We start from the raw sequence: 21,769 nt of genomic DNA, 5'->3' as shown, positions 1-21,769 counted from the left end.
GGGGGGGGCCGGCCGCACCGGGTGCAACATCTGGGGGTTAGGGGGCGCAAATCCACGGGTTAGGGGGCGCAAATCCACGGGTTAGGGGGCGCAAATCCATGGGTTAGGGGGCACAAATTACTTGTCTTGCCCCGGGTGTTGACAACCCACGCTACGCCACTGATAGCTGCCCCTAATGCTGAACCATCCATAGTCTTGGTGCTGAAGGATTGCCTGTCCTTCACACTTCTCCACTGTCTCCTTTACGATGGCACCATCTCCTTCAGGTGATAGTTCTAAGCTAAGTTATTGCTGAGGAGAGGTGATTTGTTAGAAATGCCTGGAACTGAATGCACTCTGGCCATTAGACAATTTGACCCTGTGGCTTCCACTGGTCCTTGAGGTGAATTAGTAGCCCAGATACACCATGATGATAGTCAAGGAAGAGAAAGGAAGGAAGGAAGGAAGGAAGGAAGGAAGGAAGGAGGGAAGGAAGGAAGGACCATCTCCTTCAGTCTGTCGTAATACCAAGATAAATTGTGATCTCTGAGTCAACATGAAAATGTGACAGCACTATGGCAAAAATGACTGGAAAGATCAGAAACCAGGAAAACCAACATTTCAATAAGGAATGGGGGAAATTTATAGTTTATCTTGGAGACCACTGTAAACAGTTAAAATCATTAGCAGGATTGCAATAATACTTGTAATGTAACAAGAACTATAGATATAAGGGAGATTAAAAAACCAGATTACCATAAAAGATGCAGTAGAAAAGGACTAATGATGGAACCCACAGAGGGGTGGAGGGAAATCAAAAGATTCATGGGAATCTTTTTTCTGTTTTGATTGTGATGTGTGGTATGAGTGTAAATTTTATTTTGTAAAACCATATATATATATATATATATATATATATATATATATATATAAAATTAGTCAGCGCTAGGTAAGTAAAGGTAAAGGGACCCCTGACCATTAGGTCCAGTCGTGACCGACTCTGGGGTTGAGGCGCTCATCTCGCTTTATTGGCCAAGGGAGCTGGCATACAGCTTCTGGGTCATGTGGCCAGCATGACTAAGCCGCTTCTGGCGAACCAGAGCAGCGCACAGAAACGCCGTTTACCTTCCCGCCAGAGCGGTACCTATTTATCTACTTGCACTTCATGCTTTCGAACTGCTAGGTTGGCAGGAGCCGGGACTGAGCAACGGGAGCTCACCCTGTCACAGGGATTCGAACCACCGACCTTCTGATTGGCAAGTCCTAGGCTCTGTGGTTTAACCCGCAGCGCCAGCGCTAGGTAAGTATCAATTAATAATATTCAAAATAAGATATTATGAACATACACTTTAATATTCACAATTAAGAACACAGACCCATATACATGCTCATAATGTATGATATGGAGAAGTTTAAATACACACACAAACAAAACAAAACAAACCAGAAAACGAACATATTTTTTTACATGGCCACTATCATACTTGAATCTATGCCTATTCCAAGATGCCCTGTGTGATGTCAACATTTGGTGCCTCCTGCCTCTGATGTTTCCATTCTACATCATAGTTGCAGTGCCTCTGTAGCTCTGTGCCCAGTGCAACTGAACAGGTCACACTCCCCTAAATCCATCTCGGCTCATCCCACAGCCAGAAACAGAGAATGGCCTACAATTTAGGCGTTGGGAATCTGCAGCTCTTCAAATGTTACTGGACTCCAGCTCTCTCAGCCTCAGTTAGCATGGTCCATGGCTGGTGATTATGGGAGTTGTAGTCAACAACATCTAACTTCACTCATCCTTAACCATTGGCTTAGTTGGTTGGAGCTGGTTCCCCACTTCTTCAACCCATTCATATAGATATATATTTCCAGCCCAGTGGATGAAGGACCTTCCCTGCAACCCGAAATGTTCTACATCCTAAAGTGTTTACAGCAACATTCCCTGCTCCTCATAGTACAGTGGTACCTTTGGTTACAAACTTAATTCATTCCAGAGGTCTGTTCTTAACCCAAAACTGTTCTTAACTAGATGCGTGCTTTCACTAATGGGGCCTCCTGCTGCTGGTATACAATTTCCGTTCTCATCCTGGGGCAAAGTTCGCAACCCAGAGTAACTACTTCCGGGTTAGTGGAGTTTGTAACCTGAAGCATTTTTAACCCGAAACGTTTGTAACCTGAGGTACCACTGCGGCATTTTGTAAACAAAACAGGGATTCAGAGAGGGTAAAAACATAGTGGAGAAATGATACCTACTAGAGATGGGTGTGAACAAACTACAGTGGTACCTCTGGTTACGTACTTAATTCGTTCTGGAGGTCTGTTCTTAACCTGAAACTGTTCTTAACCTGAAGCACCACTTTAGCTAATGGGGCCTCCCGCTGCTGCTGTGCCGCCGGAGCACGATTTCTGTTCTCATCCTGAAACAAAGTTTTAACCCGAGGTACTATTTCTGGGTTAGCGGAGTCTGTAATCTGAAGCGTATGTAACCTGAAGCGTATGTAAGCTGAGGTAACACTGTACTGGATCTAAACTTAGAGAAAAGCATGATTAATTTGATGTATTACAACAATAGTTGATTGAGGGGGTAAATGAAGAAATTACCATTGAAGACTTTCGGAGACTGAGGCGGTCCGATCTGGCTCTGAAATAGGCCTCATCGAAAGACGAGTGGCTTCCCTTCAGCTTCTCTGAGAGGTTCCGATAGAGTCGCTTAGCGGCATTGGGAGAAGACGGGGGATTGTTCTTTTTCGACTGGGAAAGCTGCAGGCTCTGCATTTGCTGAGTCATATTTCACGCAGCAGTTCCTGTGCAGAAAGCCGGTACGGCTCTAGCACCGGGATATATGTGGGGTTGAACTTGCTGAGTCAAGTCATTAGAAATATATGGAAATTCTTCGTGAAATCACCAAATTCTGCAATCAGAAGGGAAAGAAGAAATGAGGCAAAAATTATTTCCCTTTAAACATTTCGTCGATGTTTCTACGTGAAATATCTGATCAGGATTCATTTAGAGAGGGTTTGAGAGTAAACATGGGAGTTCATAGACCTCATTGGTCAGTGCCCTGATCTCTCAGGAGCACTTGCAACAGAAAGCAAGAGGAGGCTGATGCCAATTGATCAACCATCATTTTTTAAAGTGGCTTGAGAAAGGAACAATGGTTCAGTGGTAGCCCACATGCTTGAAAGGATTAGCTAGCTGGTGATAGAGTAGACAGTACAGTACAGTACGCTGGAAGAAGCAAAGATCACCAGTGTCGAACAATGATTCTTCAACATTGACTTCATTCGACTGGTCATGTTGTGCGGATGCCTGATTATCATCTTCCAAAGCAACTACTCTATTCTAAACTTAAAAGTGGAAAGCGTAATGTTGGTGGTCAACAAAAGAGGTTTAAAGACTCTCTCAAGGCAAATCTTTTAAAATGTAGTATAAACACCAACAACTGGGAAACACTGGCCTGCGAGAGCTCCAATTGGAGAACAGCCTTACCAAAGGTGTCATGGGCTTTGAAGATGCTCAAACTCAGGATGAAAAGGAGAAATGTGCTAAGAGGAAGGCATGCTTGGCCAACCCTCACCATGATCAACTCCTGCCCAGAAACCAATGTCCGCACTGTGGAAGGACTTGTGGATCCAGAATTGGCCTCCACGGTCACTTACGGACTCATTGTTCAAACCATGTTTATGGAAGACAATCTTACTTGGCTACGAGTGATCACCAAAAAGGAAGAAGAGAGTAGATAGTATAGGTCAGAGCAGACAGCCCAATACCCTGACCTGTTAAGACAGCTCCCTGTGTTTCAAATAACTTACACTGTCTGCAGCCTTCTGCAGCCTTACACTGTTTGTTTTTTTAATGCTTGAACACATACTGTAGAGGTTGTAAGGGGGTTACTTGTGCGTAAATTGCCTTCGGTTTAGTTTGATTGCTTGCCCAACCATGCTTAGGCTCACAGCTCGCCCTCCGTGACCTGTTAGTCACTTGCAGAATCCGTCAGTGGGCGTTTCTTGAACCTCTTCCAGCATAAAAGCTGTTTGATGCCAAGTCTCCGCCTATGTTCCCTGCGCAGAACTCGTCTGCGCAAGTAAGGGGAAGGTTGGGGCGTGCCAGCGGTCTCTCCACTAGTTTCTGGTGAAAGTTCTCGGAGCCCTGTCACCAATTCCTCCATCTCCCTCTCTTCTCTACTGGTGTTACGCTGAATTCCTTCCCCCCTGCTGGTCCCCTCTCTGGCATCGCTCTGGAGCCCTGCCTCCGCCTCTCGCTCTGATGTCAGTTCCCTGACACATACCATACAAATTTATTGATTTATTTATTACATTTGTATACTTCCCTTCATCTGAAGATCACAGAGCAGTTCACAACATATGTGTACAAATGTGTACAGGGCAGTACACAACATATGTGTACATGAAACAAAAGCCATTTCTGGGGAAGGGTGGACATTGCTAAAATCAAAGAAACTCAAAGAAAATAACACATTAGGATTTTACTTACTTGTTCATTTTTATTTTTGCAGGCGTTTTAAAGTAGCAATATTTATACTCTTAGATGAAGTGGAATAACTTGGGCCTACTATTTCAAAATGAGCACTGAAAGGTTCCTACACAATTGTTGCCATTGCTGAAGTCCCGGGACATCAGAAGAAGAAATTTGGGTGGTGGGGGCATAGGAGGGAAGGGATCAGCTCTGCCCCATAGATTTCTGAAAGAGAAATAAGGGGATATTTCACAGTAGTACTCTCATTCTAAATGGAGGTCATCTGAAGGATGTCTTATAAACTTTGATGGAATTAGCTTTCAAGTAGAAAACCTCAGGGTTGCAGCTCAACTTTACTGTCCATCTAATTATTCAGTTATAATCTTTACGTGAATATTGCGTTTCCTTGAAATAACCGCAAGGATTCAGCAATGAATGGGTGAGTGGAGGAATGGCTACATGTCTGGGTTGGTGGAAGCAACTTGCCCACCTTGCTTCCTCTGGTACAGCCTATGAAATCCCCAGCAATGCTTTGGATAATAGCCACTTAAGGAACTTTAGCATTTTTCTCACTGAACACTTCTCCCTCACTATCAAAGCAGATTGCTTCACTTTGCTCTTAATTGGTCTTTTAGTACCATCCAATCAGTTCCTCAATTTCACAAATTTCTCCTCTTATCTGCTGTGATTTGTGTGGGGGCAGCGGAGGGGAAGGGCAGCGAAACAGGCATTTCAGACGTGAATTGGGTCTGGTCGCAAACAGCCTCACACATTTCCTAGGTTAATGAAGTATTGTAAACAGACGGGTCCTCTAAATGACGAACATATGGCGAGAGGCATGGCCAATAATTGGGGTATACAGTGAGGAGAGTGCCTCATTAAATCCAATTGACAGCGTCTCCAGAGAGAATTTTCTAAAAGATGCTTCTGCAGTAAGATTAGATGGAAGAGAGAGGTTTTTTGTGTGTGTGAGGTGGGGGATTTAACAGTTTTCTAGGACTCCAGTACTAAGTTATTCTTGGCTTGTTACTTAGACAGCGTAAAGCATTGGAAAGGAATCATTTCAATTCCATTTTTCTAAATTGAATTCTACAGGCTATGAAATATGTGCATGTGTGTATATTTGCTTGTTTCTCTTATTTTCTGCTAATAGAGCAGTGATGGCCAAATTTGGCCCTCCAGCTGTTTTGGGACTACAACTCCCACCATCCTTAGTTAACAGGACCAGTGGTCAGGGATGATGGGAATGATGGGAAGTCCCAAAACAGCTGGAGGGGCAAGTTTGGCCATCACTGCTATTGTGGCACTGAGGCTCCATTGCGGCCACTGGAAATCTTGTTTTGCTTGCGTGGCATTGCTTAACTTTACAATCTTGAGGACTAGAAACTTACTTTTAAACAGAGAAACCACTGACCCTTGAGGATGATGAATTCTGCAGTAAAAAATGGGGGGGGGGCACTTTTGCACAGTAGTGGGCACTGGGGCTCCACAGTTGTGGCTGCCCAGCTAAGGCTACATTGTGTTTCTGACTTCCCAGTACCACATACAGCTGCGGTACAGGCACAGGGTTAGAAGCATCTGTTTGGCTGTGCCATTGTGCCAACATCCCTGCTCCCTTGCCCCTCCCTCCCTTGGCAGCCAACAGTGGCACACATCATTGGAAAGCCAAGAGAGCAATGCTCCACCCATGCCAGCAGCTACCGCTTGTGAAAGTACAGTCACAAAACACACACAGTTCCTCTATAAGCGGCATATATATTAGACGGTTGAAAATGTCTGCCTTAGTTGTGGTGAACCAATTATCCTGGCACGGTCAGGAAAGGTATTGTGGGAAAGCTGAGAGGGGTTAGGAAAATAATAGCTGTGTTTGGGGAGCCTGTGAACTTTTGCTTGGGGGAGAGGAAACCTACAAAATGCCCACTAGCACAAGGATAAGGTAAAAGGTAAAGGGACCCCTGACCATTAGGTCCAGTCGTGGTTCGACTCTGGGGTTGCGGCGCTCATCTCGCTTTATTGGCTGAGGGAGCCGGCGTACAGTTTCCGGGTCCTGTGGCCAGCATGACTAAGCCGCTTCTGGCGAACCAGAGCAGCGCACGGAAACGCCGTTTACCTTCCCGCCAGAGTGGTACCTATTTATCCACTTGCACTTTGATTTGCTTTCGAACTGCTAGGTTGGCAGGAGCTGGGACCGAGCAACAGGAGCCCACCCTGTCACAGGATTTGAACCGCCGACCTTCTGATCGGCAAGTCCTAGGCTCTGTGGTTTAACCCACAGCGCCACCCGTGTCCAGCACAAGGATAGATGTGTGTATACTTTTAAGAGCATCTCCCATATCAAGTTTTGGACCAGAGGTGCTGAGTTGCACCCAATATCGGTGCTTCCACATTACGGGTGAGCTAAGAGGTGTGCCATGTGATGTTGGGGACAGTTTATCAGGGCAGCTCTGCTCCTCCTTTAACCACATGGTGCCCCTTCACAATCTGAAGAACTCTTACAAAATAAAGAAAACCCTTTATATAAAATGTAAAATTTGTTATTAGAGTGGGGAACAAAAGACAAGCTTGTTAAAGCTTCTATGACACAAATCAGTCACCTGATAAAATCCATCTATTTAGTAGGAAGTTGAAAAATGTCCCTGGATTCATTGGGAAAAAAATCTGGTAACCTTAATTAACAGCATGTTATTCCTCGAAGAAGAACTATCTGAAAAGGATTTACAGATAGTATCTAACTCTGAGTAGACTTGCTAAGACGCGTAAGACAGAATCAGATAAGTGTTGGAGATGTAATGAGACTGAGGGTACATTTTATCATATGTGGTGGACCTGTAAAAGGGTAAGAGAGGATTGGGAAATAATTCATAATGAATTGAAAAAAAATGTTTAAAAGTACTTTTCCAAAAACAAATAAATGCAGAGTCCTTTTTGTTGGGGATAATTCAGATGGACATTCCCAGGTGTCAGGAAAGGTTATTTATGTATGGCTCTACTGCGGCTTGTGTTTTGTTATCCCAAAAATGGAAAATGAGTGAGGTCCCAACCACAGAAGAAAGGCAACTTAAACTGACAGAATATGCACAGCTTGAGGACCTAACATATAGAATAAGAGAAGAACATACATTTAAAGAAGATAGGAAAATGTTTATTGAATATATGAAGGAGAATTGTGTGCATTTGAAAACGTAGGCAGCATTAAGATAAATTCAACAGTGTAAATAAGTTTTGACAGGTGTCATAATGGAACACTGAATGGTTTAGTTTATATAAAATATGCAGGGGTTTATGTTAGGCAAAATAAACCATGGAAAGAGAAGAAAGGTCATTGATATTTTGAGGTTGTTTAAATGAATATTCTAAAACGTAAAACAGAAAATTTAATTAAAAAAAGGTCCGTATAGTTAAAGCTATGGTTTTCCCAGTAATAGTTATGTATGGAAGTGAGAGCTGGACCATAAAGAAGGCTGATCGCTGAAGAATTTATGCTTTTGAATTATGGTGCTGGAGGAGACTCTTGAGAGTCCCATGGACTGCAAGAAGATCAAACCTCTCCATTCTGAAGGAAATCAGCCCTGAGTGCTCACTGGAAGGACAGATCCTGAAGCTGAGGATCCAATACTTTGGCCACCTCATGAGAAGAAAAGACTCCCTGGAAAAGACCCTGATGTTGGGAAAGATTGAGGGCACAAGGAGAAGGGGATGACAGAGGATGAGATGGTTGGACAGTGTTGTCGAAGCTACCAGCATGAGTTTGACTAAACTGCGGGAGGCAGTGGAAGACAGAAGTGCCTGGCGTGCTTTGGTCAATGGGGTCACAAAGAGTCGGACACGACTAAACGACTAAACGACGACAACAATAGAAGGAAAAAACCCACATGGGGCCCCTTCACACAAGCAATGCCGGAAACGGGCAGCCAACTCCTTGCTGTCTGCTGTATCTTCTAGACCCTTTCCCTCTATCTTCTCAGTATGCTCAACTGCCATCAAAATTCTGTTCACAGGTTCCTGTCAGGCGGGGTTTGCCTGTGTGTTTTCATAAATATCATTTCCTGCATACCAAGGGCCTCCCTCAAGCATGTAGAAGAAACTGATTTTATTTCACTTCCAAACTGATAGGTGCTCAACCACCCAAGTTTGAAGGAACTGTGGGTTGTCAGAGCATTGCTAATTAATAGCATTCCATACATTTTAACTGCAAATTTGCCTGTTTTATAACCATTACTTGAGGCATCCAAGCAAACCTTGACTATTAATGTGGAATTCATTGAAATGTTTATAATACTTACAAGTTATTCACAGTTTTGTTCATGGGAGGAGAGACACACCATCTAACTGCAGGATATTTCGGGTTGACTTATAAACACCGCAACCCACCTAAACAGGCTTTGTAACTCACTTATGGGTCGGGACCCACAGGTTTGGAAATGAAGTCCCATTGCAGCCAAGTGCAAATCCTCTAACATCACTTGTGTGTGGACTAAGGGCTATTCTTTTGGTTTTGCCAATCTCAGCTTTAACTTAGATGAGATTCAGAGGGTGTTGAAACATGCTTGAATATGGCAGAAGGTTGTATGTCAACCTAATTCAGAGTGAAAATATATTCTCTCTTTTTACAGCAGTACCTCTGGTTACGAACTTAATTCATTCTGGAGATCCGTTCTTAACCTGAAACTGTTCTTAACCTGAGGTACCACTTTAACAAATGGGGCCTCCCGCTGCTGCCACACCACTGCTGCACAATTTCTGTTCTCATCCTGGGGCAAAGTGCTTAACTTGAGGTATTACTTCTGGGTTAGCGGAGTCTGTAACCCAAAGTGTTTGTAACTCGAGGTACCACAGTATTTACCTTTGCAAAATCCCAGAGGGCTTGTGTTATGATTCTGAACATTTGAAGCTGGCATCCATGAAAAGGTGTGTGTGTGTTTGTGTGCTCATGTCCAAAGAACAATGGCAAGAAGAGCAATTTCCAAAACTGAATCTCTGCAGAGACTTGAAAGTTGTAAGGTAATGTACGTTTTGTTTTGTTTCTAAAAACCTGCTACTTCTGCAGATGCCTTGACTACATCCTTGACACATGAATCTCTTGTCCAGAACTGTCCCGTGATAGAGAACATTCATTGTCAGTCAGTGGACTAGAATCAATGGTCTGGGTCAGTGTAAATCTACATCCTATGTTCTTTAAGGATGTGTGTCAGCATCAACAGGCTTCTCAGAAGTAATCATTAAGAGGCCTCCATAGGTCTATGATTCCATTATGGGAAGTGCTCTCATAATATGAGAAATTGAATTGTAAAAGGCACACAAAAGCACTACATACTCTCACTGGAAAGTCCCCAGCCTTGAACTCAAAGCTCACAAAAATTCAAACATCTGAAAGGCTGCATTAACAGCGCTTCTTTATTTGGAATGACACATCATAGCACATTCAACCAAGATGCAGTAGAGCAATGGAGAAATTTCTGAGACAACAATGGGATATCAGCTCCACCCAAGGATTGATGGATAACAGCAACAACCGGGGGAAAGAAAGACATAACATTTTACAAGGACAGGCAGAAACACTACAGACCGAATATTTGCCACACACAGGAATAACAAGGATATAGTTTGGGTTCCTCACTTGTAGCTTTATAAATTATTTAATGTGTCAACACGAATAGAAGTTCTTAATATTGCAGTTGTTGTATAAGGGATTATTATTATTATGACCGGAGTGTAATAGAAATTAATAAGATTTTGGAATGCAGAAATAAAGCAAATAATCAAGCTATCAATTCTAGCACATGGGGAGCCCACCTTATCTAAATTATATAATTCAGAATTTGAACTATTGGTATTAACAATTGTATTATAAATTGCTATTGCTATAATGAGGCTATCATTGGATTGCAATGGAAAACTAATAAAAATTATTATTATATATAAAACAAGATATCCCATTGAAAAGAAACACATACATACACACACAGAGAGAATTTTAACACACCCTTTCCCCATATATACTAATTTCTGTACAATTTTCGGGGTGGAGAACAAAATTCAGAGAAACATGAATTTCAAAGCATTGTTGCATCTCAGTTCACAAATTGTTTCAGGAAGAGTAAATCGGTAAGGTCGGCATTAGAACGTGAACTGAAGAAAATGGTACCCCTATCCCAGCTTAGTCCCCTTTAAGAATGTAGAATGCCAACTGGGGTATAGGATAGCCAATCAGAATGAGGAAAGAGAGGGAAAGGAAGTGACTTCTCCAAGAATGGGGAATGATGTTGTGTTGTCTTGAGCTACATCCCAGAACCTTCAGGCTTGGCAGGGGTAGGGTGGCAGGATGGACAAAACCAAGATGTTGCCCTTGGACACCCAACGGGGCGGACTTTGGTAATCCTTCATAATATGGCGCCCTGTGTAAGACCAAAATTTGGTACCCCCCCCCCAATGGATCTTCTCAATTATGGATCTTCTCAATTTTATGCCTCTTTAGCTCAGCACCCTGTGCAGGGGAACTGCCCGCACTGTCCTAAATCTGGCATAGCACCCACTTGGTTTTCCGTGCTCTAAAACAGCTCTTTCCCCATAATTACTCACCAAGAAGCTAGGAGAATCTGCAACTCAGCTGCTGGTCTCTTTTGATTATTTAAGAAAAGAATCAAGTGTGGGAAGGTGTGAGAGTGGCAGTGAGACAGAACATGCTGAAGGGTTCAGGGCTGCCTGGTTTAATTTCTATGGGAATTTCTATGGGAATATGGCCTTATTCACAGACACGCCATACATTTAAACCATCCTAGGAGCTGGAGCTTACCCCTTACTGATCTATAGTTCCTAGCAACTTCAAAAATTGTTATTCCCAGGATTCTTGAGGGAAAGTCATGTCCTTTAAACATGTTTTGTGTTTGTGGTGTGTTAGGTTACAACCCCCCTAACAACCCCTCCATATGGCAGCTGCATTATACTATATGGGATTGCCATATTCCAGAGGGATCTCTCCTCCCACCACTTGATATTTGGGACTTTAGATGTTGGTGTAGAGGTCCTCCACAGGATGGCCATGATCTCAGGTGGGGCAACAGGAAGCTGGTGCATGGAGGGGGGCCTGTTTCAAGTGACTGGTGAAAGTCTGCCTTCAAGGGGCTCTAGGAGGTTTGGGAGCCCCACCACTGTGATGGCCTGGGACTCGGGCTCAGACTTGGAACCAGAGGAGACCCAGTCTGCACTGGATCCTTTGCCTCAGGCATCACCTGAACCTAGTCTGGGGCCTGATCCTGAAGAGTCCAAGTCTGCACAGGTTCCCCTGCAACAAACACCAGCTGGGCCGAGTCAGGGGCCTGGGCCTGCCCTGGCTCCAGGTGCGGGGATTACCTCATTGCCTTCAGCTGGGCCATCGCCTGCAGCTGCTCCACTACTGTTTTGGTCAGGGGATGCTGAGGCGGCCCCTGGGTCTAGTAACCCACTGCAGAGACTAAGGTCTGAGAGAAGGAGAGACCTGAGTACTCGCAGAAGGAGTGCTCGCCTTCAGGCAAAACAGGGAAGTGAGTTGCCAGGGGATCAGGATTGGCCGCTAACCTGACAAAGATAAAAGGCTGTCGGACCCCACCCCAGGTTGCAGGAGCAACATTGCTGTATGCTAGATCCAGTCTGAGATCCTGTACCTGTCCTTGCCTGGTTTCCTGCCTCGTGTCCTGCCTTGGCCCTGTCAGACTGACTCCCAGCGGAACCTTTGGATTCTGGACCAGTACTGGACCGTGTTTCATGGGTTACCCCCGGGCCCAGCACAGCCACTTCAGGGAATGAACCATAGGGCAGTTGGTTTCATCCTTCCGTAGCTGTGTTCTTAGGCCGAAAGAAAATGAATGCCTTCCTTTCTATAAACACCCGCTTGGTTTTGAAAACTGGCAGCAACAATTCTGCTGGGACCGTAGAACAAAAAAAGGAAGTATATTCTGGCCTCAATCATCAGCTAGGCATCCAAGGGTCCTTATCTCCTAGGATGAACATTGCAGCAAGGTGAAGACCAGTCTGTCCCCATCCATCATAGATAGCTCAGTTGGTGGAAGATGAGACTCTTAATCTCAAGGTTGTGGGTTCGAGCCCCACCTTGGCCAAAAGATTCCTGCATTGCAGGGAGTTGGACGAGATGATCCCCTTCTACTCTACAACTCTATGATTCTATGATCAGCCAAGGAAGGAGCAGTCGCTACTGCAGAGAACTTGCTCCCCACCACCCACCAGATGGATCACTCAGCTCCAAACACCTGTTGCTTTGGGACAATAGAAGGAAAGGCAAGCACACTCTGGTCCCATTCATCAGCAGGGAGATCCAAGGGCTGAAGAGCTATGAGAGATTTCTCTCTAGGTTCACAGCCTGCTGCGAATCCCCTTGAGACTCATGTGATTGAAGGGTTTAAGTAAATATCAAATAACAAACAATGCAGGAACTTGCTTGCCTGGTAATGCCATGGGACAGCTCCTATTGAATCCCCTGTGGAGATGGAGTTCATGAATCTCACTCTGGTGAGGAAGAGCATGCATTGACAGAGCATCTGCTTTGCATGCAAAAGGTCCCAGGTTTGAACATCAGTAAGGGCTGGGAATGCCATCTATCTGAAGCCCTGGGGAGTCACTGACAGTCAGTGTAGGCAAAGCCTACCAATAGGCATGCTTGATATAAGGAAGCTTCCTATATGTCACTCACGCTTCCTCAATCTGCACGTGTAGCAACGGTGCCCCAAACCCTTAAGCTTCATGCTCAATGGTGCTTTTCCTGCAATGTCTGAATGTCAGGGATAGACTGGATGAGCAGGAGAGCTGGGAGCTGCCAGCCCAAGATTCCCACAGGGAGGGATCAGACTGGCTGGATGAAGAAGACTGGCGGGAGCCTGCCTCCCAAGAGCCCCCCAGAGAGGGCTCTGAAGATGACACCTTAGAGCCCAGAGCCTGGTGGTGAGACACTGAGTCCTGCTGACTCTCCTTGCCCTCTGACTCCATGCTCGAGGAGGGTCCTGCACATTGCTGAGCAATGCACCAAACAGGCCCAGAGAAGAAGCACACCCCCTCGACACTGCCTTCGTCTGCTTGGGAGGGATCCAGAGTGAGAGGCTACAGGGGAAGGGCATGCCTGGAACTTAGTTTCAGCAATGCCTTCATTGAGTTAAGACTTCTGTGTGTGTGCCTGCCCTGTGGATGACAGTACTTGTTGACAGCTCCTTGACACAGCGGCACCACTTGTTGCCACTTCTCTCTTCACTGAAATTGTCCCCAGAGACTCCTCCACCTCCTCCTTGCCTTTGTCCCCGACTGCTGCTGCTTCTTAAGGACGTAAGGAGAGTCCTTCTGGATCAGGACAAAGACCCACCTAGTCCAGCATCTTGTACTCACAATGGCCAACTAGATGCCCCTATGCTCTGGGAAACCTGCAAGCGGAACCTGGGCTCTTGCAACTTTGGATACCCAGTGCCTCGTACTCAGAGACATACGGCCGCCTGCCTTTCTCTGCTGACAAACCCTCTGCAGCTTCCTTCTCTTGCTCTGTGTGCTGCAATCATTAGAATGTCAGGCTAGGTAAAGGTAAAGGTACCCCTGCCCGTACGGACCAGTCTTGACAGACTCTAGGGTTGTGCGCTCATCTCACTCTAGAGGCCGGGAGCCAGCGCTGTCCGAAGACACTTCCGGGTCATGTGGCCAGCATGACGAAGCTGCTCTGGCGAGCCAGCACCAGCGCAGCACACGGAAACGCCGTTTACCTTCCCGCTATAAAGCGGTACCTATTTATCTACTTGCACTTAGGGGTGCTTTCGAATTGCTAGGTGGGCAGGAGCTGGGACCGAAGACGGGAGCTCACCCCGCCGCGGGGATTTGAACCGCCGACCATACGATCGGCAAGTCCTAGGCACTGAGGTTTTACCCACAGCGCCACCCGCGTCCCCAGAGTGTCAGGCTAGGGCCTTGTAGACTCTAGTTCAAATCCCAACTCAGTCTTGAGGCTCTCTGGGTGGCATCTCTCAGCCTTACCTACCTCGGAGGGTTGTTGGGAGTAAATAATTGAGAGCCCTGATAGAACCACGTAACAATAAGCAAACATAGATAGCTCGGTTGGTTAGAGCATGGTGCTGATAATGTCAAGGTTGCAGGCAGTGGCAGAGCTTCATGCTCCAGCACTGGGGGATGGAGAACAGGCGGGTGTGGGGCTGGTCACATCCCAGGGGCATGGTGCGCCACCTGCAGCGGTGTGATGTGGGTCCTGGGGGTGTGGCGCCCAGTGCAGGCAAGAGGGCAGCCACAATGACACCCCACCGGGATTGCACTGCCGGGGGCGGTGCGCTCCCCCTGCACTCCTCTTCCTCTGCCAGTGGTTGCAGGTTCGACCATCATCTGGAACAGCTGCGTATTCCAGCATTGTAGGGGGTCGGACCAGATGATGCTCAGGTTCCCCTCTAACTCTACTGTTCTATGATTCTATACACAGAAGAACATTCCACTTCCAGCTACAGTGGATGCTTGGGTTGAAAACGTGTTCTGTGCGGGATGCACGTTCACAACCCGCAGCATTCACAACTCATGTCTGTGTGTCTGCGCACACGTGGGTTGCGATTTGGCACTTCTGCGCATGCGCAAAGCACATGCGCGGCCGCCAAAACCCAGAAGTAACCCATTCCGGTACTTCCGGGTTTCGGCGGTCCGCAACCCCAAAAAAGTAACCTGAAGCGGCTGTAACCCGAGGTATGACTGTACTCCTGAACCATCCAGGATTCTCACAGGGCTTCACCAGCCACACCTGTGCCATGGCTCCCCATGTTCTGTGTAACATGCACCACAGCTGCTTGCTGGAGCTGAAACCTGGAGGGAATTCTTTGCAAAAGCTGGCCGTAGCTGACGCTAGGTGGTGCAGCAAGTCCGTACACCGGAGGACTCTCATCTCCGGGGACCTCGGATAACAGCCAGCTTGGGTCACAGCGTAAATGAGGTGATGTGGGCACAGCCCCCTAGCCGCTCCTCATGCCCGTTCCATTGCTTCATGGTCCTCAGTGCTGTTTATCCAAGCCGCTCAAGTGATCAAATCGCGGGGGCATCTGCAGAACGCAGCAGGAGGGCATGCATTCCGGTTGCTCGTATGCTAATTGCATTTAGCCGCTTGGCTCCCTTGGTGCCTTTCCCCTTTTGTCAAGAATTAATGTCACGGTGGCAATAAAGGGGTGATAATGAGTGTAAATAATCCAGTAACTTGCCGACCGCACAAACCTTACACTTCCAGGAAGGGGAGGGGAGGAGAAACAGCCCACACTGCATTCTGCAGTTCCCAACATTATTACTGTACTTGCGCACATATCTGTAATTCTCCTGATACTCATACATGTCATTAATCATAAAACATGTGCCTGGGGCATCAGTCAGCCCCACATAGCATTGCATGTCAACAGCAATGTGCTTCTTCATGTAGATTTATTATACAAGGGTGCATTTGCAGGAGGTGTAATCTTAACCCTAACCTTTGACACCCCTCTGTCTTCCACGCAATGAACGTCGGAGGCAGTTTTCTAACTCAAGATTGAGGAGGGGAATTCCTAAATGTCATGCCTGTCCCAATTGACATAGGTTTGTAGCGGTCCTATATATATATACGCCTACAGTTCCACAGTACAACTCAAGTGGGCACACGGGACAGCGAGCTTCTTAGTGAGGTTCCCAGAAAGCTGCATGCACAACAGGTAGGAAAACATCGCGGCAACATTTCTACAAGGTCCATCTATCTGCCAGCTGTTTTGTCCCCTCCCCCTCCCCATAAGCTATAAGATGTGCATGTTAGAGAATTAAATTTCACTCACCAGTTGAGGAGGAGGAGGCTGAAGAGAAGCAAGTTCGTGCCAATTGTCCACTAATTTCATTCAATACATTGGTTTCTTTTGAGTGTTGCTATGTGCTGAAGCTTCCAGGCAGAAAGAGAGGGGGAGAGAGAAAGAAAGAGAGTGAACCTCTTCCCTATACTGAGCGAATGATTAATATATAAATATATATATATATACATTCACCATCCGCAGGGGCTGAAGTTGAACATCAGTACTGTAAAAAGCTTTATGCAAAACGTAAAGCACGCAAAAGAACAGAGAGGAGGGCTAGCAGCAAAATGAGGCAATATCCAAATAAACAGAATTGAATTCTTTAACACTTTCTGCCCTCTTGGCACTGTAGCTAATATACCCGCTTTTCAGAGTCTTGTTTTGTGTTGTCAAGGAAGCCTCTGGCTATATGATGCGATCTGCTGTTATCCTGTTGTGTCTCTCAGAACTGATCAGACCAGCGAGGAAGGAGAGAGAGAGAGAGAGAGAGAGAGAGAGAGAGAGAGAGAGAGAGAGAAATTGCCCAGAGTAAACAAAAACCAGAATGGTAAGCAACTGTCACTCTGGCTGATCAAACAGGTAATAATAGAGCAGCCATTTAAACAAAGACCACAATTAGTTTTATGTGGAATCCCTAAGAGGGTAAGAACTCTGAGCCCATCACTTGGTCCAGCAGTTTATGGTCACATCTGATGAAGTGGTCTCTCATTTGCCCCACTTCCGGGTCCACTGCCTGCAATTGCAGCAACAAAGCAACAGCTACATCCATAGCTCTGGGACACCTGCAAGATAATGGGAAAGAATCCCAGCCAGCACTGAACAGGTTAGCACCCCAAAGGTTATGAAATCTGCCCACATGCAAACCAAAACATTACAGCTCCAATTAAGCTGTAGCAAATCCTAGCACACATCTTTTGCAGTGCCTTGAACTATGTGATAAAAAAGGCATTCGTAAAATGTGCGATTTGAACGAGGCTTGTGGTGTTGTGGTGTGTTGTTGTTGCTTTTTTAATGGACTCTCCTAGGGTTTCAAAAGTACCGTACGCTAAAAATACAGCTATGTGTTTTATCTAAGATAAAAATGACTGAACGCCATACTATACAGTCCTGGTTCGTTTCAGCCAACCGTAAGAGTCCTGTTAAGCACCTAGCAACAGAATAAAATTAAGAGAGCCTTTAGGACATTCATTGCAGATCCTGCCATTTTCAATCATCTGCAACATTGTTTTATAATGCTCCTGTGTATTTTCTGGGAGTTCGGTTATGCAAGGCAACCAATGGGCTCATCCGCTATGTGGAATCATTTAGAGAAGTGCTGAGATCCTACGAATTGCTGAGCAACCCCTTTCTCTTTAGTTTTCAGCATCTTCTGGAACGCCTACGGGCAAACACTTAATATTACTTAATGGGGGCTAAGCATTCCTTAATCCACATCATTAACCATCATGTCAAATGCCCAATTCAAGGTGTTTCAAGAGGGAGAAAGAGGAGCTTTCAAGGAACACTGATGACTATATTGGAGATCTGCAGTGTGAGCATGGAATCCAGGTGGTGGCAGCTTATGCCAGACTAATTCATGCAACATTTAAGTAGGCAGCCTTGCATATAGGCAGAGCTGGTGATGATAATGCAGTCTGTCATTATACAGGCTGGTTTGACAGGACAAGTGGGCACTTCAGAATCTCTGGACTGTGGCTGTATGAAATCTGGATGCTTTGGGTAACAGGAAACGCTACCCATGACGGCTGCAATTCTAACCCTGAATACCCTGGAATAAGTCCCCTGAAATTCAGTAGGACCAACTTCTGAGAAGGCAATGATTACTGCAATGTGTTATTCGTAGGGCTGCCTCTGAAGATGGTTCGGAAACTTCAGCTGGTGCAGAATTCAGTGGCCAGACAGTTTGAGCATATTACACCAATCCTGGTCTGACTGCACTGGCTACCAGTGAGTTTCCGGGCCCAATTCAAAGTGCTGGTTTTGACCTATAAAGCCTTAAAGGGCTCAGGACCGCAATACCTCAAGGACTGCCTCTTTCCATATGAACCTACCCAGACCCAGAGATCATCTTCTGAGGCCCTTCTTCGTGTGCCTCCTCCTCAAGAGGTTCAGAGGGTGGCAACACGAGAACGGGGCCTTCTCTACAGTGGCTCCCTGTTTGTGGAAGGTCTCCCTAGGGAAGTTCCCCTGGCACCTTCATAATACACCTTTAGGCGCCAGGCAAAAACATTCCTTTTTAACCAGGCATTTGATTGATCTGATTTACATCCTATGCCCTTTTAGAATGTGGTTTTTTGGGGGGGAGGGTATTGGGTTGCTGTGTTTACTTTTATTAGGTATTGTATGGTTTTATATCTTAATTTTAGTATGGGAACTGTCCTGAGACCCCTGGGTATAGGGCTCTATATAAATTCAATCAATCAATCAATCAATCAATCAATCAAAGCATGGTCAGCCTTGTACCATAAATCTCTTCCACCTCTCTTGCCTGCCTTCTCTATTCAATCAATCAATCAATCAATCAATCAATCAAGGCATGGTCAGCCTTGTACCATAAATCTCTTCCACCTCTCTTGCCTGCCTTCTCTATTCAATCAATCAATCAATCAATCAATCAATCAATCAAGACATGGTCAGCCTTGTACCATAAATCTCTTCCACCTCTCTTGCCTGCCTTCTCTATTCAATCAATCAATCAATCAATCAATCAATCAATCAATCAAGGCATGGTCAGCCTTGTACCATAAATCTCTTCCACCTCTCTTGCCTGCCTTCTCTATCAATCTGCCCGACTCCCATAACCTGAAAGTTTCTGCACAACCCACCACCCAAGCTCTAGATTTATTTATCCCCCAAGAGTTAAATTATTCAGGAATAACTTATTCATGGCCATTTATCTGCTGCCTCTTATGAGTGTCCAGACATCCTGCTTCACATGTTGCCCTGGTGATATAGTTGTCCCCAAGGTACCTGAGAAGCTGTTTATGTTAGAGGTTCCCTGGGAGAGGAGACATGAGTGAGAGGCAATTGCCTTGTATAGTAGTACCTCAGGTTACATACGCTTCAGGTTACATACGCTTCAGGTTACACACTCCACTAACCCATAAATAGTGCTTCAGGTTAAGAACTTTGCTTCAGGATAAGAACAGAAATCGTGCTCCGGCAGCGCGGCAGCAGCGGGAGGCCCCATTAGCTAAAGTGGTGCTTCAGGTTAAGAACAGTTTTAGGTTAAGAACGGACCTCCGGAACGAATTAAGTACTTAACCAGAGCTACCACTGTATAACTCAATCTAGGGTCATGCACATGAGATATGGCTGAACAACCAGCTTCTTCCGAGTTTCAGAAGGAAGCAAACAAACAACCCCCGAGTCTCTTCCCAAAAGTGATCACCTTGTCTGAGTTGTGTAACTGAGCATAGTATCAATGGCTTTGTTTCTGTGAAAATAAAATCGGTTGCATTTAATGGAAGCAGATGTGTGATCTTGCATGAATGAGTTGGAGGCACCCACTTATTCTGGTAACTTAAGTAGATCACTTGTATAAGCAGGGTTTTCCCTCTTCAGATGCCCACGAGCTAATAATTGAAACCAAGTCTGAGTTGCCGTTTCAGCAGATTTGGATCCAAGACCTGAATTGGCCTGGTTCTGGGTTGTTATTTTGGGGTAGCGGTGATGTCAATAATCTTATCTAAAGCCCATGTAGGATTTTAGTAGCAATTGAAAACCTGAAAATAGCTATGAAGGCAACATATGAACATCACAGCTTAGAGTGAGAGTTTCTAGCATCATAAATATAGACATAGTTCCCCATCCCTATTTGTCAGTGGGTACAACAATATTTTTTCTAAATTCTCACAAGAGACTTTTAATTCATATGATCCTTATTTATAAATATAATTATATTTCAGCACCATGTGGTTGAGTCATACTGACCCGCATTATGCATATATGAATGTTTAATGTCCTAGTATTTTTAGGGGTGTTTGCACATGGAAACAGCCTCTACACATTCCCTCCTGGTGCTCCTTGGGTACATGTGGCAAAGAGCATTTTGTGAAGCATTAATCCACTCTTGCTTTAATTTCTATGATCATGACACTGGATGGTTTGAGTGCACAATAGCATGTAAGAAACACCTCTCGTTTGGCTGTTGCAGGAGAAGAAGACACCATCAATTCTCTGTACTATTTAATGGCTTAATCATACAAGCAGGAGAAGTGAGGAAGTTGATGAGAGGGCCCAGCTCTGCTCAGTTTCCAAATATCCCCTGGTTATACAGTTGCTGGCTATTGTTGTTATTTGGTTGTTTAGTCGTGTCTGACTCTTCGTGACCCCATGGACCAGAGCATGCGAGGCACTTCTGTCTTCCACTGCCTCCTGCAGTTTAGTCAAATTCATGCTGGTAGCTTCAAGAACACTGTCCAACCATCTCATCCTCTGTCTTCCCCTTCTCCTTGTGCCCTCCATCTTTCCCAGCATCAGGGTCTTTTCCAGGGAGTCTTCTCTTCTCATGAGGTGGCCAAAGTATTGGAGCCTCAGCTTCAGGATCTGTCCTTCCAGTGAGCACTCAGGGCTGATTTCCTTCAGAATGGAGAGGTTTGATCTTCTTGCAGTCCATGGGACTCTCAAGAGTCTCCTCCAGCACCAGAATTCAAAAGCATCAATTCTTCGGCGACCAGCCTTCTTTATGATCCAGCTCTCACTTCCATACATCACTACTGGGAAAACCATAGCTTTAACTATACAGACCTTTGTTGGCAAGGTGATGACTCTGCTTTTTAAGATGCTGTCTAGGATTGTCATTGCTTTTCTCCCAAGAAGCAGGCGTCTTTTAATTTCGTAGCTGCTGTCACCATCTGCAGTGATCATGGAGCCCAAGAAAGTAAAATCTCTCACTGCCTCCATTTCTTCCCCTTCCAGGAGGTGATGGGACCAGTGGCCATGATCTTCATTTTTTTGATGTTTAGCTTCAAACCATATTTTGCGCTCTCCTCTTTCACCCTCATGAAAAAGTTCTTGTTGCTGGTTATAAAACCCAACAAAACATAAAGTGAATGTGCAAAGTTTGGCAAATGTTGGCATTCAGATATGAATGCTGTCAGGTCCAGAAATAAATGTCTACTTTTTTATTGATGACAATCACACTTATGTGTCCATGTCAACATTTTGTGACTTTTTGAACATTCATGAAATTTGATATGAGACTGTCAGCATTCAGCAAGTTGTTGCCTTTTACAAATGAACAGCCCTTTTCTAATATCTTATATACATTTTTCTTCTTCTTGTAAATGTGGCACTTCAGGAATGGTTAGCCTATAAGTAGGAAAAACTCTTCTTTCCTGGATATCAGTATTGAAAAGGATGAGAGTCATTCTTACTGTGCTTGGCCATAGGATCCTTCGGGAAAACCTGCCTGGCCATTTAGGAAAGATCATGAAAGACTCTGTTATGGAATCAAATGTGAACTTACCTATATGAACAAATACAGAATT

The 21,769-nt window shown here is 45.2% G+C and overlaps 1 protein-coding gene across 5 annotated transcripts in view; it reads right to left on the bottom strand.

Moving 5' to 3' along the window:
- ANKFN1 (ankyrin repeat and fibronectin type III domain containing 1) overlaps positions 1-21,769 on the bottom strand; it is a 281,459-nt gene that overhangs the window by 117,137 nt on the left and 142,553 nt on the right. For 4 of the 5 annotated variants that reach the window (XM_081849564.1, XM_081849563.1, XM_081849562.1 and 1 more), the window contains 3 exons: positions 16,266-16,366; positions 4,474-4,680; positions 2,581-2,890 (listed from right to left, as the gene is read on the bottom strand). In XM_081849564.1, the coding sequence (XP_081705690.1) occupies positions 2,581-2,766 (186 nt within the window). In that variant the 5' untranslated portion in view covers positions 2,767-2,890; positions 4,474-4,680; positions 16,266-16,366. Of the gene's footprint in view, positions 1-2,580; positions 2,891-4,473; positions 4,681-16,265; positions 16,367-16,638; positions 16,681-21,769 lie in introns of those variants that run through there. The other variant, XM_081849565.1, reaches the window with a different exon arrangement.

Source organism: Podarcis erhardii (genome assembly GCF_964252035.2).
Source record: "Podarcis erhardii genome assembly, chromosome: 2".
In the NCBI taxonomy this organism is placed as follows: domain Eukaryota; kingdom Metazoa; phylum Chordata; class Lepidosauria; order Squamata; family Lacertidae; genus Podarcis; species Podarcis erhardii.
Note: the sequence above shows the minus strand (reverse complement) of the source record. Positions and strands in the feature narration are given on the sequence as shown.